Below are 25,740 nucleotides of genomic sequence, written 5' to 3'. Positions count from 1 at the left end.
AGTAGAATAGAGTAGAGTAGAGTAGAGTAGAGTAGAATAGAGTAGAGTAGAGTAGAGTAGAGTAGAGTAGAGTAGAGTAGAGTAGAGTAGAGTAGAGTAGAGTAGAGTAGAGTAGAGTAGAGTAGAATAGAATAGAATAGAGTAGAATAGAACACGTCTTTATTGTCAGCATTACAGAAAACAATGAAACCAGTTTAACACTCAGCATTAAAATAAACTCTATAAGGTGATATGAACACACTAATAATAAACAGGACCCAGATATCAGCAGATTTCCAGACTGGAAACGGTTCATGGTTAGAGATCTGCTCTATGCAGGATTACTGCCCTGAAACATGAATATTACACCTGTGGTCATGTGACATCATCATTCAGGGGGGAGGAGCAGAACTCTGACAGGTTAGAGGTAAAATCTGTTTGAGTCTGTTGGTTTTGGTTCTAAGTGTAGCGTCTACCTGAGGGGAGAACATGGATGGTCTCTGGTGGTTCCTCTGCTGGTGTAGACGTCTCTGAGGGGTTCATGTGGTCCCAGTCACCTGTCGGAGGTCCTTCTGTCCTCTGCAGGGCAGCAGAAGGTCAGGAGGGTCTGTGGTGGAGCGCTAGAAGTTTGTGAGCAGCTTTTGGGGGAGATGATTGTGTCAGTTTTGTGTCTTTCTATGTCATTCTAGGATCCTTTGTTGTCATTTTCAGCAGTTTTCTGTCCTTTTTGCAGCATTTTTGTGTCATTTTAGTGTCATTTTGTGTTAATATCAGCATTTTTCTGTCATTTTTGCAACATTCGGTATTGCTTTTGTGTTATGTTAGCATCATTTGTGTCAGTTCTATGTCATTTTATGTCATTCTCATATCATTTTTGCTTAATTTTTGCATCTTTTGTATCATTTTTGTGTCATTTGCACCATTTTTGTCACTTTTGCACCTTTTGCATTGTTTTTGTGTCACTTTGGCATCGTTCATGTCAGTTTTATGTCTTTCTGTCATTCTAGCATCATTTTGTGTCATTTTGTGTCCTTTTATGTCAGTTTCAGCAGTTTTCTATCCTTTTTGCAATGTTTTACTGTCATTTTAGTGTCATTTTTGCAACCTTTTGGGTCTTTTTGTATTATTTTGGGGTCATTTTAGCATCATTTTTTGTGGGGAGAAGAGCCTGAAGCAGCTTTCTGAGGAGTCTCTGATGGGACCTCCCCACCTGGTGTGAGATGTGGGTGGACCATGTGAAGTCCTCAGAGATGTGGACGCAGAGGAACCTGAAGCTCTCCACCCTCTCTACCTCGTCTCCATCCATGTAGAGGGTGGAGTGATGACCATCTTGGTTTTTCTGGTGTTGAGGTTCAGGTTGTGGGATTCTGGACCTCCTCCCTGTAGGTGATTCATGTTGTCTCTGATCAGTCCTGTGATGTCATCATCTAACTGGAGTGACCAGGAGAGCAGTCCTGGTCAGGTTCTCACCAAACATCTGGACTCCATCTGAGCCCAACTCACTGATCTTCATCTGACCAAAGAATGTTCTCCAAAATCCATCAGGCTTCTTCTCATGTTCTTCAGCAAACTTTCATCTGGAAGTTTAGTTCTGAGCAGCAACCAGGTTTAGTTCTGGTCCTCCGTCCATAGACGTTGATGTTCTGAAGGTTCCTTCACACTGTCTGAGCTTCACACTAACTCTGGTTTCCATTGAGAACCCCTGAACCAAGTCTGAAGCAGCTGCTGTCTGTTTTTACAGCTGGATGGAGAAAGTAGTTCACTGTCTGTGGAGTCATTTTAGGAGCTCTGATTAGTGGTACTATGACTCCTTCTAGACCTGATTAGTGGTACTGTGACTCGTATTTCAGTTCTTCTTTCAGTTTGGCTGCAGCTTCACTCTGAGATTTTAATGAATGAATCTTTGTTTTCCTTCAGACTGAACATGAAGAACTCCGTCAGAATCAGAACTTCATGTTGGTTTGGATGGAACAGCAGCCTTTCATAGTTTAGAGTTAACAGACTGCAGGTTCTTCTGTTGGTGTCTGAAGATGACTTCATGTCGTTTCTGTTCTCGTTGGAACATGAAGGTTTTCTGTCAGCAGCTCAGAGGAAAAGTCAATAAATCTTTATTTTCTCTGAAATTATGATGTTCCAGAAGCAGCTCTCAGCCACACAGAAGCACTTTATGGAGTTACTCCATCTGAGAGATGGAACTTTCTTCAGACTTTCTTCATGGTAACGTTCTAAACGTTCTCTGGAACATCTGGTCTCAGATCAGATCTTCTCTGAGGCTCAGCTGGTTCTTCTCTCCTTAGAATCTGAGTCTGTTTGAACAACATCTGAGGAACCATTAAATATAAAAGCAGAAGTTCTCTCTGGATCTGTAACGTTGGCCGGTAGATGAGTGATTTCTCCAGAACAACGTTCTCCTGAGTTCCATCAGCTGACAGGAAGTTTCACCATCCGGTTGAGTCACTGATTCAGATGTTGAGTAAATCTGGAGCTTCATGATCGTCACCTGGTTTCACAACATCCTGCAGAATGGTGAGTCACTCAGAGACCGGAAACCCCTGATCGGTCCGCTAGAACCCAACCACAACCTGAAGGTGGAACGTCTTCAAGAACCCGAGAGAAACGCTGCTGAGGAAGAGTTCAGGTTTTATAGATGATGTTCAGACAGACTCAGATGTTAAAGAGGGAATAAGACCTGATGAACGGGATCCACCATTATAAAACAAGATTTATAGAATAATATTAATAGATTAAAGTTTAGAGAATAAAGTTTATAGAATAAAGTTTATAGATGAACTTTTAGAGAATAAAGTTTATAGAATAATGTTTCTAAAACGTTCCTGCTGAACGTCTGATGAATGAAACTGAAGTTCTTCAGACGTCGGAGCAGAAACTGATCTGGAAGTTTGAAATTATTTCAGTGAGAAACACACACGTGTGTCAGATTCAAGACATATGAAGAGCTGCAGCTGAAGTGTGTGTGTGTGTGTGTGTGTGTGTGTGTGTGTGTGTGTGTGTGTGTGTGTGTGTGTGTGTGTGTGTGTGTGTGTGTGTGTGTGTGTGTGTGTGTGTGTCTCTCAGTTCCTCCATGTTGTTCTGTTTCTGTAAAGGAACCTGGGTTCTTATGTAAGACGTCTCGCTGGGCGTGTGCGCACACACACTCTCTGAGCAACCAATCAGAGGGCTCGGTGGGCAGCTGGGCCCCCGTGTTGTGTTGTGTGGTTGTGTAGTTGTGTGTAGTTGTGTAGTGAGACTCACACTGAGACATAAAGAAGAACCGGGACCAGATCCAGACATGAAACCCAGCTGCTGCACACAGAGACCTGTTACCATGGAGACCAGGCCGAAACCCCCCAACACACACACACACACACACACACACACACACACACACACACACACACACACACACACACACACACACACACACACACACACACACACACACAGATTAACACACCCTCAGCAGAATGTGAAGGATTCAGTTACAGCCTGAAGGAGCTGCAGGATGTTTAATGACACTACTGCAGTAATACTACCAGTATAATGGTACTACTGCAGTAATACTACCAGCATGATGGTACTACTGCAGTAATACTACCAGTATAATGGTACTACTGCAGTAATACTACCAGCATGATGGTACTACTGCAGTAATACTACCAGCATAATGGTACTACTGCAGTAATACTACCAGCATAATGGTACTACTGCAGTAATACTACCAGCATAATGGTACTACTGCAGTAATACTACCAGCATAATGGTACTACTGCAGTAATACTACCAGTATAATGGTACTACTGCAGTAATACTACCAGTATAATGGTACTACTGCAGTAATACTACCAGTATAATGGCACTACTGCAGTAATACTACCAGTATAATGGTACTACTGCAGTAATGCTACCAGCATAATGGTACTACTGCAGTAATACTACCAGTATAATGGCACTACTGCAGTAATACTATCAGAATAATGATACTACTGCAGTAATGCTACCAGCATAATGGTACTACTGCAGTAATACTACCAGTATAATGGTACTACTGCAGTAATGCTACCAGCATAATGGTACTACTGCAGTAATACTACCAGAATAATGGTACTACTGCAGTAATACTACCAGCATAATGGTACTACTGCAGTAATACTACCAGTATAATGGTACTACTGCAGTAATACTACCAGCATAATGGTACTACTGCAGTAATACTACCAGTATAATGATACTACTGCAGTAATACTACCAGCATAATGGTACTACTGCAGTAATACTACCAGCATAATGGTACTACTGCAGTAATACTACCAGCATAATGGTACTACTGCAGTAATACTACCAGCATAATGGTACTACTGCAGTAATACTACCAGTATAATGGTACTACTGCAGTAATACTACCAGCATAATGGTACTACTGCAGTAATACTACCAGCATAATGGTACTACTGCAGTAATACTACCAGCATAATGGTACTACTGCAGTAATGCTACCAGCATAATGGTACTACTGCAGTAATACTACCAGCATAATGGTACTACTGCAGTAATGCTACCAGCATAATGGTACTACTGCAGTAATACTACCAGCATGATGGTACTATTGCAGTAATGCTACCAGTATAATGACACTACTGCAGTAATACTACCAGTATAATGGTACTACTGCAGTAATGCCACCAGCATAATGGTACTACTGCAGTAATACTACCAGTATAATGGTACTACTGCAGTAATACTACCAGTATAATGGTACTACTGCAGTAATACTACCCATATAATGGTACTACTGCAGTAATGCTACCAGTATAATGGTACTACTGCAGTAATGCTACCAGTATAATGACACTACTGCAGTAATACTACCAGCATAATGGTACTACTGCAGTAATACTACCAGCATAATGGTACTACTGCAGTAATACTACCAGTATAATGGTACTACTGCAGTAATACTACCAGTATAATGGTACTACTGCAGTAATGCTACCAGCATAATGGTACTACTGCAGTAATACTACCAGCATAATGATACTACTGTAGTAATACTACCAGTATAATGGTACTACTGCAGTAATACTACCAGTATAATGGTACTACTGCAGTAATGCTACCAGTATAATGGTACTACTGCAGTAATACTACCAGCATAATGATACTACTGCAGTAATACTACCAGTATAATGACACCACTGCAGTAATACTACCAGCATAATGGTACTATTGCAGTAATACTACCAGTATAATGACACTACTGCAGTAATGCTACCAGTACTACTTCCAGTATATTGTTTTATCTGAAAAATCTCTGGAACAATAAGTTCTTCACTATTAAAATTCTTTATAATTTTACAATCATTGGGTTCTTCAGTTCCACCTGATTCTGTTCTTTAACGTCTTTTACATATTTAATATTGATGCTGCTTCATCCAAATGTTTTCATTTAGTTCTGTAAAACCCAATAAAGGTGCAATAAAAATCCACCAGGACCTCCTCAGAACATCTGGTTCTTCATCTCCAGTAACTTTATCAATGATCAGAGTTCTACCTTCAGACTGGGAATATTTCCAGAGTTCCAGGTCCTTGAAGTCCATCGAGGACAACGTCTCCTGGAGAAAGTTCTAGAGTAGACCTACCCACAACTGAACAGTTGCTGGTAGGTCTACTCTAGAACTTTCTCCGCTTGTCGGTAGGTCTACTCTAGAACTTTCTCCAGTTGTCGGTAGGTCTACTCTAGAACTTTCTCCAGGGGATGTTCTCCTTTCCTGCTTCCAGACTTTAAGTTTAGTCTGAAACATCCACATAATCTAAAATCTATAATCTATAATCATCATGGCTCATGAGTTTTTTCCAACAAAACAAGCTGAAGAGTGGAACCTGTCAGGTTCCTCCCTGATCCTGATGAAGAACCGACCTGGGCTGAACCTGTGACCTGAGCTGCTGGAGATAAATGAGACCTGCAACTGTTTGTCAGGAGACAGAAGAACCAACAGAACATCAGCTGACAGACAATATTAGAATAAACTTTATTTATAGAGCTTTACGGAAAAACGTGACAGAGAACTTCATGAAACCTGAAACCAGATCAGGCAGATAAATGAGAAAAAGTCTGAGAGACACAAAGAAGAATATCATCAGGATTTAATGAAGCAGAAAAGTTAAAGAACCTTCAGACCTTCTTCATTTAAAAACAAATGTTTGGCCTCAAAATAAATAAATAAATGGTTTGATGTTTCTGATGTTTCTGATGTTCAGCCAACAAACTGAACTCATCAGAATGACTTAAAAGTTCTTCTGAACCAGATCAGAAGTTTTACTTTGCAGTGATTTTATTTTTCTGATTCTCTGTTAGAACGTTAGAACTCTGGTGCCTCTGATCACCTGAGCTCCGTTACACAACCTGTTTTAATCCGACTCCAACCAGATCTGATCCTGGACCAGTTGCACAAGCTTTAATCCTCTAAAGAAGTTCTGGAACCAGGAGAGGAAGAGACGACAGGTTCCACCAGGAGCTGCTCAGAGCTTCAGGTTCTTCTGTCCAGGTGGAACATCTCCAGTCCTGCTGGTAGAACTAGTGACTATATTTCAGTAAAATAGAATGTTGTGGTTTCACTGTGACCTTCATATTTAAACTTTACCTCGATGTTAGAATTCAGATTTTATTATATCAAATACTGGATAGTTTAACTACATCCTGTGAAGGAACAACAACTGGTTCTTCTTTCTTAGGTCACGATGGTCCTCAGACGGTCAGGAGGTCAGATATTCTGCTCTGATGTGACTCAGTAGACCAGTTGTCTCCATGTTGGCCTGTAATCTAAATCTGATCTTCTCTAAGACTACAGTAGAAACCCAAAGATCAGAGAGAACCTTCAGAACTGATGCTGATGTTCCCTGCATGTTCTGCTGCTCTGTCGGTGTCACTTCTCCTGATTCAGTAAACCTGAAAACAACCAATGAATCAACCAATGTGGAACCTTCTCAGACTTTAATCGTGTAGAACCTTTTATTCATGTGGAACCTTCTCAGATTTTAATCACGTGGACCCTTCAACCAGCAGATGAATGGAATGTGGGAGAACGTCAGCCCTGAAATAGAACCCAGACTAGAACTTCCTTGTTACATAAGAGTCTCAGCTGCAGCCGTTTACTGAGCCGCTGCGTTCAAGTGCAGCTCGGACGTTTCAGTTTCCTGGTTTAGTAACAGAATCACGGAGCCTAAACGTCACACGCTGATTTATAACTCTCCATCGTTCTGCTGCTAGACATTCTCTAGCTGCAGTAAATCTGTCAGAACATGAAGAACAAACACCTGCTGGGGGTTTAAAGCATCAAAAACATGTTTCAGTGTCGACGAAAACACCAGAGAAAACAAATTATGCAATGCTTTGTTTGAACTTTCTATCAGAGTTTGGTTTGGCTGGAGCTCAATAAACACAGAAAACAGATTAAACAGAGAAATAACGCAGGTTCACATTCTGGGGATTTTATTCAGCAGTTTGTGCTGAAAACGTCTTTATTTATGTGAATTAAAACACTGAATCCTTCTGATAACAGAGATTTACAACAGGACAACGAGCTCACGTGTTCAACATACATGTAAAATGTAAAACTACAAACTGAATTTAAATTCATTCATTTAACCCTCCTGTTGTCCTCATTTACGGGCACAAAAAAATATTGTTTACTTGTCAGAAAAAAAATCCAAAAATTCAGCAAAAAAATTCCCCAAATTTCTGAAAATTTGCAAAACCTTCAGGAAGAAAATTCCAATAATTCCTTAAAAGTTTTATTTTAAAAAAACAAATTTGGCAAGAAAATTCTTGTAAATATTTTCAAAAAATGAGTAAAAATCTTCCAAAAAATCCTCAAAATATCTAAAGTGATTACATATATATCAGTAAAACTTCTAATATTTCCTTTAAGAACATTCACATAAAAATCAACCAAAATCCAGTGAAATTCGCTGGAATTTGGTTGATTTTTTGTGAATGTTCTTAAAGAAACATTTTTAACATTTCTTTTTTTCCACAAAAAAATGTTGAAAATGTGGACATCAGAAGTTTCAGTGTGAAAATATATTTTTTTCCCACATTTTCAAACTTTAAAACGGGTCAATTTGACCTGCAGAACGACACGAGGGTTGACTTAAAAGCTTGTAGTGATTCTAAATGCTTTAACTTGTGTTTCTAGTGCTGCAGGTTTGTGTTCACGCTGAGCTGAAGTGTTTTTAAAATTAGTTCCAAGCATCACATCTGCAGAACGTTTAGTTCATTGGTATTAATTATTATATTAAAACTGTATTTTTATCTAATTTACTGTAAATATTTAAACTCTGAGGACCAAACTTAGTGTCTCTACGTGAATAAAAGCTAATCAAATATAGGCATGTTTTCTGTTGCTGTGGTTTATTCAACCTGCTGAACACCTGCAGACACGTGACCTCCTGCTGCTGTTTGACGGTGGCGCCCCCTGCTGGAACAAAGAACCACACGCAGCGATTAAAAGTAAAAATGATAGAATGAAATTAGAATAGAAATAATTGATAATTATGTACAATCTGTATTACTTGGATGCAGTTAATTAACACTTTTAAGAGGACGACTTAACCTCCAGTAACCTCTCAGCAGCGTCACAGGTTTTGTTCAGGCATCTTCCCGGAATCCTCCCGTGCTGACGTCAGGCTGTGAGGACCCCAGGATGTCCATGCTAGCGGACCGTGAGTAAAACCTTCTGCTTAACCTTTAAACCTTGATTCTTTTATTTCAATCTGACGGCGGGTTTAGATGTTTTATCCGGTCGGTAACTTCCTCCTGTAGCTGCTGTCTGACCGCTGAGTGTCGGAAGTGTTCCGTTTTCAGTCGGTTAAAGGCTCTTAGCATTAGCATTAGCATCAGAATGTAAACACGTGTTTCTCTGGAACCGAATCTGAGCTTAAAAAACAAGAAAATCTTAAAAAAAACGCACCTTCAGCTCATCTGTAGTTTAAATAAATGATCGTAACGGGCGGATTTTTGTGTTTAGTTTCAGTTTTTAAGCCTCAGTAAACCTGTGATGTTTGTTTTCAGACTCTGAGGAGCTTTAAATGGTTAAAACTGAACAATCTGACGGAAACTCAGTTGGAAAACTAAAAACTCAGCTGAGTTTCTGTCAGATTCTACTCACTTGAAGCTTGAGGCTTCTTTTTCTGTTCTTCCAGTAAAATGCAGCTTCTTCTAACCTGGTTTCTGCTGCAGAAACATGATTTACTGACTCAGAATGTGTGATTTTTACTTTAACCTTCAAGCGACCGAGCTGGGTCATTTATGACACCAGAAAGATGTGTGGGTTTGTTTGTTTTAAACTATTGTAGACTTTGGCTTTGTTTGGTTTTATCTTTCCACCACTAATCACCATGTTTCAGTGTTTTGTACCACGGCTGGCAGACCTAGAGCAGCAGATTTACTGAGACAGATTCTAGATGATGAAAATAAATCAGCTGATGGAAATGAGTCAACATCAGACAATGATGATCATATCTCTAAGATGTTTATGTTTATTTTTTAAAACGGGACAGCTCATATTAATGAACATTTCCACGTAGATATGAGAGATCGTAGCCGTACGGATAAAGTCCCATTGGCAGATCAAAAATAAAGAAATTACAAATAACATAAAAGCAGAACTGAACAAAGACATGCAGAACAGAAGAATAAGCATCAAGTGAGAAGACGTAGTGGACAGAACAGATAAAAACTGGAGGACCAAGGCAGCCACCAAGCAGTAATTAATTAATGTTTACACATGGTTATACTGCAGATATCTCTGTGTTGTTATAACACACATCCCTCTATCATTACTGTACATTGTTCTACTACAGGGTTTCTGCAGGGCATTAAAAAGCATTAATAGTCATTAAGTTGATTTTGTGAAAATTAAGGCTTTAAATGGCATTAAAAATCATTAAATTTGATTCTCAGTGGCATTAAAAATTCTTTCTGCCGTTTTCAAGAAAAATATTTGATAATAATAATATATAATTCTAGACTGTGATTCATCAGATATGTGCATCTGCGTAAACATGCTGAAGCATTGTGATAATTGCTCCGGCCGGTCGGGTACAATTGGCAAAAACTGCATGTTTGGAAACTGGAGGAGAGCTGGGAAATTGGGAAATGCAAATTCCAGCAAAAATGGCAAGAAAACGTGGAATTCAGAGAATGACTGCAGCCTGTGGGTGGTTTCTGGATTCAGAAAGAGTGAAATGTAGCAACAGTTTTTATGTAAAAATGATCTTTTCCAAAAAAACAAACCCGTATAATTTGTTGAATTCACGGTCGTGTCATTAAAATGTTTACAGTGTAGCATTAAAATGGCATTAATATGCATTAAATTTGACTGGCTGATTTCTGCAGAAATCCTGTCTACTACACATATCCCTCTGTCCTGAGAACATGACATTCCACCACATGTATCCTCTGACTCTGTTATATCTAGTTGTTTATGTAGACGTCAGAGCATTCTGATGTAGAACCGAACATGAGGTCCATCCCAAACCTGGGGCACCTCGAGCAGGTGATCAAGATCTGCCTGGAAGGGCAGCAGTACCTGAAAAACGCTGCACGTTCTGCCCACACAATAGTGACTGTAAAGTCTCACGTGCACGTGCTGCAGCCCAGAACGACTGTGAATGAGATGTCACTGATAGCGCATCACTGAGTCTTATTACTGTGACTTTTCAGTACTTTTGTGCTACCTTGGCATCTCATGTGGACCGTCGTTCAGATATGTCAGTAATCTAAATAAAGAAAAGGAAAAAATGTTGTAAAAGAAGTGGCAGACGAGGTTGTCTAAATAAACGTTCTTGTATTCTTGCAGTGCGTCATGGTGTTCATGTGGTTTTACTTTAGCTCTGAGTCAAAAATGATTAAAATCCATGAGAAATGACAGAAGAATATTTTAGAATATCCATCTCAAAATATGAAAGCACAAGAAGAGGCACTAAAGTAGAAGTATTCCTGAGGGTTAAAACCTCTCATGTTTCTCCTGAACTGATGCTTCCAGGACGTTTCTCTGCTCCAGCTCTAGAAACGCTTTTCTTGTAGAACAGGTGAGAATTTGTCCTGATATCCAGGTGTTGTTGTCAGAATCATGTTTTTTCTACCAACACGTGTAAACAAGCTGCCAGCTGACTTCAGAACAGAAAAACACAATTCTATAAAAATGAAGGGATCAGGACATTTAACTACAACCTAAAATAATATCAGGAGGATGTTTCCTCAGAAAGCTGTCTGATGGTTAAATGATGTTAGAGAAAAACAGCAAAACTTCAACAAACCACAGAAGTAATAACTAAACAAACAGGTGATGTGGAGGAAACTCAGTGAAATGTGGAACAGTTGAACTCACTTTAAGATGTAAAAAACAGAACATTGTAGGGAAACATGGAGGAGAAAACGTTCAGCAGGTTCTAGTTTATGGACTTTAAGGAAATCTGAACTTAAAGTGAACCTGCAGGTGACGACGCTTTAAAATGCTGCTTGTTAAAATAAATTAAAACATTATTTATGTGCAGTTTGTGTCCTGGTCTGGTTTGTTGTTTTGTTTGTTGTACTAACGTTGTGTTGTGTTAATGTTGTGTTGTACTAATGTTGTGTTAACGTTGTGTTGTACTGATGTTGTGTTAACGTTGTGTTGTACTAACGTTGTGTTGTGTTAATGTTGTGTTGTACTAATGTTGTGTTAACGTTGTGTTGTACTAATGTTGTGTTAACGTTGTGTTGTGTTAACGATGTGTTGTATTAATGTTTTGTTGTGTTAACATTGTGTTGTACTAATGTGTTAACGTTGTGTTGTACTAATGTTGTGTTAACGTTGTGTTGTACTGATGTTGTGTTAACGTTGTGTTGTACTAATGTTGTGTTAAGGTGTACTAACGTTGGGCTGTTAACGTTGTGTTGTACTAATGTTGTGTTAACGTGTTGTACTAACGTTGGGCTGTGTTAACGTTGTGTTGTACTGATGTTGTGTTAACGTTGTGTTGTACTAACATTGTGTTGTGTTAATGTTGTGTTGTACTAACGTTGGGCTGTGTTAACATGTTGTACTAATGTTGTGTTAACGTTGTGTTGTGTTAACGATGTGTTGTACTAATGTTGTGTTAACGTTGTGTTGTACTGATGTTGTGTTAACGTCGTGATGTACTAACGTTGTACTAACGTTGGGTTGTGTTAACGTTGTTTTGTACTGATTTGTTAACGTTGTGTGGTACTAACGTTGGGCTGTTAACGTTGTGTTGTACTAATGTTGTGTTAACGTTGTGTTGTACTAATGTTGGGCTGTGTTAACGTTGTGTTGTACTGATGTTGTGTTAACGTTGTGTTGTACTAACATAGTGTTGTGTTAATGTTGTGTTGTACTAACGTTGGGCTGTGTTAACATGTTGTACTAATGTTGTGTTAACGTGTTGTACTGATGTGTTAACGTTGTGTTGTACTAATGTTGTGTTAACGTTGGGCTGCGTTAACGTTGTGTTGTACTAATGTTGTGTTAACGTTGTGTTGTACTGATGTGTTAACGTTGTGTTGTACTAATGTTGTGTTAACGTTGGGCTGTGTTAACGTTGTGTTGTACCGATGTGTTAATGTTTTGTTGTACTAATGTTGTGTTAACGTTGGGCTGCGTTAACGTTGTGTTGTACTGATGTGTTAACGTTGTGTTGTACTAATGTTGTGTTAACGTTGGGCTGTGTTAACGTTGTGTTGTACTGATGTGTTAACGTTGTGTTGTACTGATGTGTTAACGTTGTGTTGTACTGATGCTGTGTTAACGTTGTGCTGTACTAATGTTGTGTTAACGTTGGGCTGTGTTAACGTTGTGTTGTACTGATGTTGTGTTAACGTTGTGTTGTACTAATGTTATGTTAACGTTGGGCTGTGTTAACGTTGTGTTGTACTAATGTTGTGTTAACGTTGGTCTGTGTTAACGTGTTGTACTGATGTTGTGTTAACGTTGTGTTGTACTAATGTGTTAACGTTGTGTTCTACTAATGTGTTAACGTTGGGCTGTGTTAACGTGTTGTACTGATGTGTTAACGTTGTGTTGTACTAATGTTGTGTTGTACTGATGTTGTGTTAACGTTGTGTTGTACTAATGTTGTGTTAACGTTGGGCTGTGTTAACGTTGTGTTGTACTGATGTGTTAACGTTGTGTTCTACTAATGTGTTAACGTTGGGCTGTGTTAACGTGTTGTACTGATGTGTTAACGTTGTGTTGTACTAATGTTGTGTTGTACTGATGTTGTGTTAACGTTGTGTTGTACTAATGTTGTGTTAACGTTGGGCTGTGTTAACGTGTTGTACTGATGTGTTAACGTTGTGTTGTACTAATGTTGTGTTAACGTTGGGCTGTGTTAACGTTGTGTTGTACTTAGGGCTGCCACAAACGACGCGTCGACGAATCGCCTGAGCACGATACGTCATCAAAAGCGGAAGTGAGTGCTCAATGCAACAGAAATCACCGTCCGAGTGGAGCGCGGAACACGCATGGACATCCACGCTGTATCGTGCATATATAGTATATGCACGATGCGGCGCGGATGTCCGCGCTGTATCATAAACGCGGATGTCCACGCTGTATTGTGCATATATAATATATGCATATACTATATATGCACGATACAGCGCGGATGTCCATGCGTGTTCCGCGCTCCACTCGGACGGTGATTTCTGTTGCATTGCGCGCTCACTTCCGCTTTTGATGACGTATAGTGCTCAGGCGATTCGTCGACGCGTCGTTTGTGGCAGCCCTAGTTGTACTGATGTTGTGTTAACGTTGTGTTGTACTAATGTTGTGTTAACGTTGGGCTGTGTTAATGTGTTGTACTAATGTTGTGTTAACGTTGTGTTGTACTAATGTTGTTTTAACGTTGTGTTGTACTAATGTTGTGTTAACGTTGGGCTGTGTTAACGTTGTGTTGTACTGATGTGTTAACGTTGTACTGATGTTGTGTTAACGTTGTGTTGTACTAATGTGTTAACGTTGTGTTGTACTGATGTGTTAACGTTGTGTTGTACTAATGTTGTGTTAACGTTGGGCTGTGTTAAATTTGTGTTGTACTGATGTGTTAAGGTTGGGCTGTGTTAACGTTGTGTTGTACTGATGTTGTGTTAACGTTGTGTTGTACTGATGTTGTGTTAACGTTGGGCTGTGTTAACGTTGTTTTGTACTGATGTTGTGTAACGTTGTGTTGTACTGATGTGTTAATGTTGGGCTGTGTTAACGTTGTGTTGTACTGATGTTGTGTTAACGTTGGGCTGTGTTAACGTTGTGTTGTACTGATGTTGTGTTAACGTTGTGTTGTACTGATGTTGTGTTAACGTTGGGCTGTGTTAACGTTGTTTTGTACTGATGTTGTGTTAACGTTGTGTTGTACTGATATGTTAACGTTGGGCTGTGTTAACATTTTGTTGTACTAATGTTGTGTTAACGTTGGGCCGTGTTAACGTTGTGTTGTACTGATGTGTTAACGTTGGGCTGTGTTAACGTTTTGTTGTACTAATGTTGTGTTAACGTTGGGCTGTGTTAACGTTTTGTTGTACTAATGTTGTGTTAACGTTGGGCTGTGTTAACTTTGTGTTGTACTGATGTTGTGTTAACGTGTTGTATGTGTGACGGCCCTGTGTATTTGTCTAATAGAGGAGCTAACAACGTGTTCTCTCCAAGGTGCTGGGATTGACCAGGTAAAGATAAAGATAAAGATAAAGTTCTTTATTTCTCCCCACTCCAGGGGAAATTTACATTGTTACAGCAGCTTATGTAACAGTAGACATAGTGATAAGAATAAAAGAATAATAGAACAATAGTAATAATATTTACAATATATACAAGGGTGACAGATGAGGGTAAAGCATTAATAGTCATTAAGTTGATTTTGTGAAAATTAAGGCTTTAAATGGCATTAAAAATCATTAAATTTGATTCTCAGTGGCATTAAAAATTCTTTCTGCCGTTTTCAAGAAAAATATTTGATAATAATAATATATAATTCTAGACTGTGATTCATCAGATATGTGCATCTGCGTAAACATGCTGAAGCATTGTGATAATTGCTCCGGCCGGTCGGGTACAATTGGCAAAAACTGCATGTTTGGAAACTGGAGGAGAGCTGGGAAATTGGGAAATGCAAATTCCAGCAAAAATGGCAAGAAAACGTGGAATTCAGAGAATGACTGCAGCCTGTGGGTGGTTTCTGGATTCAGAAAGAGTGAAATGTAGCAACAGTTTTTATGTAAAAATGATCTTTTCCAAAAAAACAAACCCGTATAATTTGTTGAATTCACGGTCGTGTCATTAAAATGTTTACAGTGTAGCATTAAAATGGCATTAATATGCATTAAATTTGACTGGCTGATTTCTGCAGAAATCCTGTCTACTACACATATCCCTCTGTCCTGAGAACATGACATTCCACCACATGTATCCTCTGACTCTGTTATATCTAGTTGTTTATGTAGACGTCAGAGCATTCTGATGTAGAACCGAACATGAGGTCCATCCCAAACCTGGGGCACCTCGAGCAGGTGATCAAGATCTGCCTGGAAGGGCAGCAGTACCTGAAAAACGCTGCACGTTCTGCCCACACAATAGTGACTGTAAAGTCTCACGTGCACGTGCTGCAGCCCAGAACGACTGTGAATGAGATGTCACTGATAGCGCATCACTGAGTCTTATTACTGTGACTTTTCAGTACTTTTGTGCTACCTTGGCATCTCATGTGGACCGTCGTTCAGATATGTCAGTAATCTAAATAAAGAAAAGGAAAAAATGTTGTAAAAGAAGTGGCAGACGAGGTTGTCTAAATAAACGTTCTTGTATTCTTGCAGTGCGTCATGGTGTTCATGTGGTTTTACTTTAGCTCTGAGTCAAAAATGATTAAAATCCATGAGAAATGACAGAAGAATATTTTAGAATATCCATCTCAAAATATGAAAGCACAAGAAGAGGCACTAAAGTAGAAGTATTCCTGAGGGTTAAAACCTCTCATGTTTCTCCTGAACTGATGCTTCCAGGACGTTTCTCTGCTCCAGCTCTAGAAACGCTTTTCTTGTAGAACAGGTGAGAATTTGTCCTGATATCCAGGTGTTGTTGTCAGAATCATGTTTTTTCTACCAACACGTGTAAACAAGCTGCCAGCTGACTTCAGAACAGAAAAACACAATTCTATAAAAATGAAGGGATCAGGACATTTAACTACAACCTAAAATAATATCAGGAGGATGTTTCCTCAGAAAGCTGTCTGATGGTTAAATGATGTTAGAGAAAAACAGCAAAACTTCAACAAACCACAGAAGTAATAACTAAACAAACAGGTGATGTGGAGGAAACTCAGTGAAATGTGGAACAGTTGAACTCACTTTAAGATGTAAAAAACAGAACATTGTAGGGAAACATGGAGGAGAAAACGTTCAGCAGGTTCTAGTTTATGGACTTTAAGGAAATCTGAACTTAAAGTGAACCTGCAGGTGACGACGCTTTAAAATGCTGCTTGTTAAAATAAATTAAAACATTATTTATGTGCAGTTTGTGTCCTGGTCTGGTTTGTTGTTTTGTTTGTTGTACTAACGTTGTGTTGTGTTAATGTTGTGTTGTACTAATGTTGTGTTAACGTTGTGTTGTACTGATGTTGTGTTAACGTTGTGTTGTACTAACGTTGTGTTGTGTTAATGTTGTGTTGTACTAATGTTGTGTTAACGTTGTGTTGTACTAATGTTGTGTTAACGTTGTGTTGTGTTAACGATGTGTTGTATTAATGTTTTGTTGTGTTAACATTGTGTTGTACTAATGTGTTAACGTTGTGTTGTACTAATGTTGTGTTAACGTTGTGTTGTACTGATGTTGTGTTAACGTTGTGTTGTACTAATGTTGTGTTAAGGTGTACTAACGTTGGGCTGTTAACGTTGTGTTGTACTAATGTTGTGTTAACGTGTTGTACTAACGTTGGGCTGTGTTAACGTTGTGTTGTACTGATGTTGTGTTAACGTTGTGTTGTACTAACATTGTGTTGTGTTAATGTTGTGTTGTACTAACGTTGGGCTGTGTTAACATGTTGTACTAATGTTGTGTTAACGTTGTGTTGTGTTAACGATGTGTTGTACTAATGTTGTGTTAACGTTGTGTTGTACTGATGTTGTGTTAACGTCGTGATGTACTAACGTTGTACTAACGTTGGGTTGTGTTAACGTTGTTTTGTACTGATTTGTTAACGTTGTGTGGTACTAACGTTGGGCTGTTAACGTTGTGTTGTACTAATGTTGTGTTAACGTTGTGTTGTACTAATGTTGGGCTGTGTTAACGTTGTGTTGTACTGATGTTGTGTTAACGTTGTGTTGTACTAACAGTGTTGTGTTAATGTTGTGTTGTACTAACGTTGGGCTGTGTTAACATGTTGTACTAATGTTGTGTTAACGTGTTGTACTGATGTGTTAACGTTGTGTTGTACTAATGTTGTGTTAACGTTGGGCTGCGTTAACGTTGTGTTGTACTAATGTTGTGTTAACGTTGTGTTGTACTGATGTGTTAACGTTGTGTTGTACTAATGTTGTGTTAACGTTGGGCTGTGTTAACGTTGTGTTGTACCGATGTGTTAATGTTTTGTTGTACTAATGTTGTGTTAACGTTGGGCTGCGTTAACGTTGTGTTGTACTGATGTGTTAACGTTGTGTTCTACTAATGTTGTGTTAACGTTGGGCTGTGTTAACGTTGTGTTGTACTGATGTGTTAACGTTGTGTTGTACTGATGTGTTAACGTTGTGTTGTACTGATGCTGTGTTAACGTTGTGCTGTACTAATGTTGTGTTAACGTTGGGCTGTGTTAACGTTGTGTTGTACTGATGTTGTGTTAACGTTGTGTTGTACTAATGTTATGTTAACGTTGGGCTGTGTTAACGTTGTGTTGTACTAATGTTGTGTTAACGTTGGTCTGTGTTAACGTGTTGTACTGATGTTGTGTTAACGTTGTGTTGTACTAATGTGTTAACGTTGTGTTCTACTAATGTGTTAACGTTGGGCTGTGTTAACGTGTTGTACTGATGTGTTAACGTTGTGTTGTACTAATGTTGTGTTGTACTGATGTTGTGTTAACGTTGTGTTGTACTAATGTTGTGTTAACGTTGGGCTGTGTTAACGTTGTGTTGTACTGATGTGTTAACGTTGTGTTCTACTAATGTGTTAACGTTGGGCTGTGTTAACGTGTTGTACTGATGTGTTAACGTTGTGTTGTACTAATGTTGTGTTGTACTGATGTTGTGTTAACGTTGTGTTGTACTAATGTTGTGTTAACGTTGGGCTGTGTTAACGTGTTGTACTGATGTGTTAACGTTGTGTTGTACTAATGTTGTGTTAACGTTGGGCTGTGTTAACGTTGTGTTGTACTTAGGGCTGCCACAAACGACGCGTCGACGAATCGCCTGAGCACGATACGTCATCAAAAGCGGAAGTGAGTGCGCAATGCAACAGAAATCACCGTCCGAGTGGAGCGCGGAACACGCATGGACATCCACGCTGTATCGTGCATATATAGTATATGCACGATGCGGCGCGGATGTCCGCGCTGTATCATAAACGCGGATGTCCACGCTGTATTGTGCATATATAATATATGCATATACTATATATGCACGATACAGCGCGGATGTCCATGCGTGTTCCGCGCTCCACTCGGACGGTGATTTCTGTTGCATTGCGCGCTCACTTCCGCTTTTGATGACGTATAGTGCTCAGGCGATTCGTCGACGCGTCGTTTGTGGCAGCCCTAGTTGTACTGATGTTGTGTTAACGTTGTGTTGTACTAATGTTGTGTTAACGTTGGGCTGTGTTAATGTGTTGTACTAATGTTGTGTTAACGTTGTGTTGTACTAATGTTGTTTTAACGTTGTGTTGTACTAATGTTGTGTTAACGTTGGGCTGTGTTAACGTTGTGTTGTACTGATGTGTTAACGTTGTACTGATGTTGTGTTAACGTTGTGTTGTACTAATGTGTTAACGTTGTGTTGTACTGATGTGTTAACGTTGTGTTGTACTAATGTTGTGTTAACGTTGGGCTGTGTTAAATTTGTGTTGTACTGATGTGTTAACGTTGGGCTGTGTTAACGTTGTGTTGTACTGATGTTGTGTTAACGTTGTGTTGTACTGATGTTGTGTTAACGTTGGGCTGTGTTAACGTTGTTTTGTACTGATGTTGTGTAGCGTTGTGTTGTACTGATGTGTTAATGTTGGGCTGTGTTAACGTTGTGTTGTACTGATGTTGTGTTAACGTTGGGCTGTGTTAACGTTGTGTTGTACTGATGTTGTGTTAACGTTGGGCTGTGTTAACGTTGTGTTGTACTGATGTTGTGTTAACGTTGTGTTGTACTGATGTTGTGTTAACGTTGGGCTGTGTTAACGTTGTTTTGTACTGATGTTGTGTTAACGTTGTGTTGTACTGATATGTTAACGTTGGGCTGTGTTAACATTTTGTTGTACTAATGTTGTGTTAACGTTGGGCCGTGTTAACGTTGTGTTGTACTGATGTGTTAACGTTGGGCTGTGTTAACGTTTTGTTGTACTAATGTTGTGTTAACGTTGGGCTGTGTTAACGTTTTGTTGTACTAATGTTGTGTTAACGTTGGGCTGTGTTAACTTTGTGTTGTACTGATGTTGTGTTAACGTGTTGTATGTGTGACGGCCCTGTGTATTTGTCTAATAGAGGAGCTAACAACGTGTTCTCTCCAAGGTGCTGGGATTGACCAGGTAAAATCACTGAGATGTGGAGCAGCTGGGCCTGCTGCTCCACCTCCACTATATATGCTGCCTTCCAGTGACCTGTGGGGCTCTCTGCTCTCTGTTCTCTGCTCTCTGCTCTCTGTTCTCTGCTCTCTGCTCCTTCACCTGAGCCACATGCACCATTTATTTAGTTTTCTCTGTTAGTGCACCCTTCAACACCTCGCACCACATCATTCTCACACACTACTGATATTACAGACAAGACACACCCCATACTAGTAGTTATTATTTGTTGACTTACTTTCAGTTGTAATAAATTGTTTGGGTTATTTTGGAAAGCGGACTCCTCCTGTTCTTTTGTCATGGCCATTGAGCCGGGTTATGACATACTAACATTGTGTTGTACTAACATTGTGTTGTGTTAACGTTGTGTTGTGTTAACGTTGTGTTGTACTAACATTGTGTTATGTTAACGTTGTGTTTTCAGCCCGCAGGAAGCAGAAGTGGTCCGTGGATCCCAGGAACAGCGCCTGGAGCAACGATGACTCCAAGTTTGGCCAGAAGATGTTGGAGCGGATGGGCTGGTCCAAAGGAAAGGTCCGTTTAGGCCCATCAAAACCTTCTCAGATCTCCACCAATCATCAGTAACGCTGATCCTGGTGACAACATGATCAATAAAATGATTCAATATCCAACTGATCCAGATAACAAACTGCATCTGAGCTTCATCTCAGCCTCTCTGGTCTTGAACAGCTCCTCCATCAGGAGAACCTTCTAACCCTAGAAGATCTTTAATGAAACCAGGTTTATGTTCTACACAGACTGAAGTTCATCCTGGTTGCAGGTGCTACTTCTGGTTCTAGCTGCTGGAGAAGCAGCTCAGTGTTTGTCTGATCGCAGGCTGTGATTGGTCGACAGCCGTCACATGTGTTTGGTTCTGTGTTCAGGGTTTGGGCCGGACCGAGCAGGGATCCACCGACCACATCAAGGTCAGCGTGAAGAACAACAACTACGGCCTGGGAGCCAATGCCAGCCACGAGGTGAGCAACATCTGGACCAGAGACATCTGGACCAGAGACATCTGGACCAGAAACATCTGGGTTAGAAACATCTGGACCAGAAACATCTGGACCAGAATGATGCCTTTAATTTAAGGTTTAGTGCACCTGGTCTGCTATCAGAATCAGAAATCCGTACTTATCGGGTTTAATCCAGGTTCATCTCAGACTTTAGTTGTGTGGAAACATTGAAAGTCATTTTCAAAAGTGGTTTTGTGTTCTCTGATGTTCTCAGGATAACTGGATCGCTCACCAGGATGATTTCAACGAACTTCTGGCTCAACTGAACAACTGTCACAGTCAGAACAACAGCAATGGTATGAATACAACGGACACACAACGAACACACAACGGACACACAACGGACACACACTGTCTGTCCAAAGAAAAGTCTCACTCTGATATTTCATTGGACTTTCAGCTCTGAGTACGGCTCTCATTCGCTGTGGCATCGTTTCTATAAGCTTCTGCAACATCACAGCATTTATTTCTGTCCAGAGATGCATTAATGTTCGACCAAGATCTTCTATTGATGATGGGAGAGTCAGACCAAAGTCTTCTCCAGAACATCCCAAAGGTTCTCAGTGGTTCTAAGTAGAGGTCGACCGATACGTCGGCCGGCCGATGTTTTAGGCCGATATATGGACTTTTTCGGCCGATTTTTACAAATAAAAAGCCGATTTGTGATCAGGCACCCGTACGGGCAGCTGCCGCGACCGCTTTTCCCATAGAAGGACCCCCGGCACTCAGAGAGCGGAGCATGAGGGGAGCGAGTGAGCCAGGCAACAACAAGCCTCGCTCCACACCTGCTTATTTGGTTAAAAAAAAAAAAAAACAGGTAAGAGATTTGTTTCTTGGTAAGAGAGAAAATGCAATGTTGATTTAGCCTTTAAAAGTCTTTACTGTGTGATCATCAAACTTTAAAAGTTAGCCGTTTAAGTTTTAGCGTCAGCCTCAGGCATACAAGCAAGTGAGAAAGTGAAAGTAAATCTGTGGATGCACTGTGTGTGTGTGTGTGTGTGTGTGTGTGGTGCGCGCCTATGCCCAGAGCGAGGCTGCTGCACGTCCCTCATCTGCACACCCAGCGTCTGTATGTTTATATTATCTAATTATACTAACAGCCCCCCCTCCCCCCGGTCGATCGCGATGGTGGCCCAACTTGAAAAGTAGATCGTGGGTCCCAAATTAGTGGGCACCCCTGATTTCCACAGACACCTGCAATAATCTCTTCAATCACACTGCTAACGCTGTCATGTCATCCTATCTAAACACTACGCTGAGCCATCACACATCTACCCTGTTTCTTCCCAATCAATGTATAAACTTCAGTTCAGTGCCAGAAGTGGAAACTAAGTACTATATTAGCACTATACATGAGTTAGTCTTAGTTTGATCCTGAAATGGAATATAGTGGTTAAGAAAAATCTGTGTAAAAAATGTATGTTGTGCAAGATTGCTCACATTTCATGTGAGAAAAAAAGCTAAATTACAATTATCATACTGTAAGACTAAAATAGTGACACAAACCTTTGTGTTTTATTTTGTGGTTTATCTAAAGATTTGTAATGTTTAACTTCACTACGTTATTTAATTTAATTAGCATTTGTTACAGTTTTTATTTTGTGATCATGTTTATCTTTTTTACTTGAACAAGCAATTGCACTTTCAGGTTACTTTTTAATTGTATTTTTTGTAAACTTTAAGTATTTTTTTTATGTTATTGTACTTTTTCACTTTTTGTGTTCAATAAATGTTAGAGTTCTACTAGTGTATTTAATTTGTAATATATACATGTATATACTTTTAGTGTTTAAATTGCCTTTTGTAATCGATGTGCTTTAAAAAAAAAAAAAAAGGATATCGGCCTTAAAAATCGGCTTCTACAATCGGCTTTAGATATCGGCCATCGGCTGAAAATTTTTTAAAAAATCGGCATCGGCCTTTGAAAATCCCATATCGGTCGACCTCTAGTTCTGAGGCCTGATCCATCTCCTGCTCCCTGATCCACTCATTCTCAATGTGACCCCATGAATCCTGGCATCGTCATCTTGGAACACGAAGAAAACCTCCACTGATGTAAAGACCTGGTCCTTCAGTATCTTCAGGTATTCAACATAATGTTGGTGAACCTGACCAACCCCAGATCATAACTCTAACCCCCACAGGCTGGTAGACACTAGCCATGATGAGAGCATCACTTCATCTGCCTCTCTTCTTACCCTGATGCCCCCATCACTTTGGAACAGGGTAAATCTGGAGTCATCAGACCACATGACCTTCTTCCATTGATCCAGAGTCCAATCTTTATGCTCCACAGCAAACTGAGGCCTTTTTATCTGATCAGCTTCACTGATCAGTGGTTTTCTTAGAGCTACAGCTGTTTAGTCCCAATCCTCTGAGTTCCCTTCATGTGGCAATGTTCTTCCTTTCACTATTAAACAGCCATGAGTTCTACTGGTGGTTTCCTACAATCATCTAAGAGTTTGTTCCTGGAGATGATGGTTCTTCACTATCCTTCAGGTTCTAATGATGTGTTGGACGGTTCTTGACCTGATTTGAGTCGTTTCATCTTCGTAGTTGTTGTCTTTGCTTGATGCAGGCCAATAATTTGACCCTTCTGAGACAGATTAACATCCTTTCCATGACCACAGGATATGTCTTCCAACATGGTTGTTCTAGAAATGAGAATCAGCTTGAGTTAAAGAAGATGTTTCATCACTGCAGTAATTATCCAATGGAAGGATCTGACCTGTCTGCTGAGTTAAATCCAGGTGGAGACTTTTATTTTGGACAGGAAGTATTAACTATTAATGATGTATTTACACAGAATCAGCCACAACTTTACAACCACTGACAGTGAAGTATCTCTGATCACCTGGTTACCATGGCAGCAGTCAGCAGGTGGGATGTTACATGGTTACCATGGCAGTGATTAGCAGATGTTGAAGGAGCAGAAATGTTTAGGTGAAGATCTGACAGACTTTAACAGACTGTGATGGTGGAAACTGGATCAGAACTGGTTCTGGTTCTGTATGCAGCAGATAGAACTGAACCACAGAGTCCAAGAAAGGAGACCCAGAACCCCCACAGAGACCCAGACCCAGCTGAGAACCCGTTGAGGGTTTAGTGTGGTGGTGCTGTAGAGTATAAATGGTGACACTGATGGAAAACGTGTTTATTCAGCCTTGTGTTGTTGTGAGTGTTGTTGGACAGCAGGGGGCGCTGCAGGGTAACGTTTAGGAGAGAACAGTCGCTGCCACACTGAATGGATGCTTACCTGGAAGCTAGTGGAGGTTTGATTCTGAACGTCTTCTATTTAAAACTATTAATTTATTATTTTGTTCATGTAGAAACTGCAGCAGATGATCAGAAAGGATTCAGTCTGGAGGAGAAATCCAAGACCTCCAGGAACAGGGTCCACTACATGAAGTTCACTAAAGGTGGGTTCAACTTCCAGCAGCGCATGGTTTCCATTAGTGGTTCTAGAATGAACCAGAGTCTCCTCAGAGCCTCCTCAGAACATCTGGTTCTTCATCTCCATTAACTTTATCAATGATCAGAGTTCTACCTTCAGACTGGGAATATTTCCAGAGTTCCAGGTCCTTGAAGTCCATAGAGGAGAACGTCCCCTGGAGAAAGTTCTAGAGTAGACCTAAAGACAACTGGACAGTTGTAGGTAGGTCTACTCTAGAACTTTCTCCAGTTGTTTGTAGACTTACTCTAGAACTTTCTCCAGTTGTCAGTAGGTCTACTCTAGAACTTTCTCCAGGGGACGTTCTCCTTTCTTGCTTCCAGTCTTTAAGTTTAGTCTCACTTAGAACATTCCAGGTCCTTGAAGTCCATAGAGGAGGGTCCAGATTTATCATTTTTTAATGGACTTTTTCCATCATTTCTGAGCCTCAGAACTTCATCAGTCCAGCAGACAGAACCATGACATTTAGGAGGAGAAACACATCTGAGTTCTGGGAAAAACTGACACCAGATCACCCAAAAAACAGAAATTGCCACACAAAAAAAAACACAATCACCACAAAGAAATCACAACAAAAACACAGAATCACTAAAAAGAGTCAAAGTTGTCAAATAAACTCATCATAAAAAGATGGTGAACCACCACAAAAATATGAAAAATCAACAAAAAAGATGAAAAATCACAACATAAAGACACAAAATTACCAAAAGAACAACTTCTATCGACAGTATTATGGGATGTCTCCTAGTGTGATCATCAGTATTATGGGATGTATCCTAGTGTGAACAGTTTAGAGTCCTAGAAACAATCACTGGTTCCTGGATGTGTTTCTGGTTTCTGATAGTTCACCAGAGAAAACTTTAAAAAGCTCATTCTGGGTGAACTTTAATGTTGGTAGGAGGTTGGTCAGATCTATCAGAGACCATGGAAGAATCATTTATTATCATCAGACATCTGATCAGACTCAGCTAGAACTACTAAAACTAACCCAGAAACTCTCCGAAATGATTCAACGTCTCAAAGCACCAGATCAGTTTTATATCCATCCACAGTCTGAAGAATAAATCAGTTTTCTGATCATTTCCTCCATAAACAACTCTGGTTAGCATCTAATGAAGAACTGGTGAAGATCAGGAGTCAGAACGTCTGAATGAAGCTCTGAGGAACATTAAAATGTCTGAGGGATTATAACTCACAGATCAGGTTCCTGCCTGGACTCTCCAGTCGTCCTCCACTAACTGATCCCAGCTCTGCCGGTCGCTTAGCAGGTTATTTATAACCGTTCATTACTGTCCAACCTCTGGAAGCTCAGACCTGCTGGTCAAGGACACAACTGATAGGAGGCAGGAGGAATGTAGTGTTCACTGATCCTCAGAGACACACAAAACAGCCACAAAACGATGTAAAACTACCACAGAGACACAAAACAGCCACAAAAAGATGTAAAAATAACCACAAAGAGACACAAAACAGCCACAGAGACACAAAACAG

At 40.0% G+C, this 25,740-nt stretch overlaps 1 protein-coding gene across 2 annotated transcripts in view; it reads left to right on the top strand.

Moving 5' to 3' along the window:
* The first annotated feature begins 8,647 nt into the window (after positions 1-8,647).
* Positions 8,648-25,740, top strand: part of pinx1 (PIN2 (TERF1) interacting telomerase inhibitor 1) — a 43,802-nt gene continuing 26,709 nt past the window's right edge. The window contains exons 1-5 of one of the 2 annotated variants that reach the window (XM_055015960.1): positions 8,648-8,697; positions 20,206-20,315; positions 20,666-20,758; positions 21,012-21,093; positions 24,127-24,216. In XM_055015960.1, the coding sequence (XP_054871935.1) occupies positions 8,679-8,697; positions 20,206-20,315; positions 20,666-20,758; positions 21,012-21,093; positions 24,127-24,216 (394 nt within the window). In that variant the 5' untranslated portion in view covers positions 8,648-8,678. The remainder of the gene's footprint in view (positions 8,698-20,205; positions 20,316-20,665; positions 20,759-21,011; positions 21,094-24,126; positions 24,217-25,740) is intronic. The other variant, XM_055015961.1, reaches the window with a different exon arrangement.

This window comes from Amphiprion ocellaris, chromosome 12 (genome assembly GCF_022539595.1).
Source record: "Amphiprion ocellaris isolate individual 3 ecotype Okinawa chromosome 12, ASM2253959v1, whole genome shotgun sequence".
Taxonomy (NCBI): domain Eukaryota; kingdom Metazoa; phylum Chordata; class Actinopteri; family Pomacentridae; genus Amphiprion; species Amphiprion ocellaris.
The sequence above is the reverse complement of the archived record's forward strand: the minus strand, read 5'-3'. Positions and strand labels throughout refer to the sequence as shown.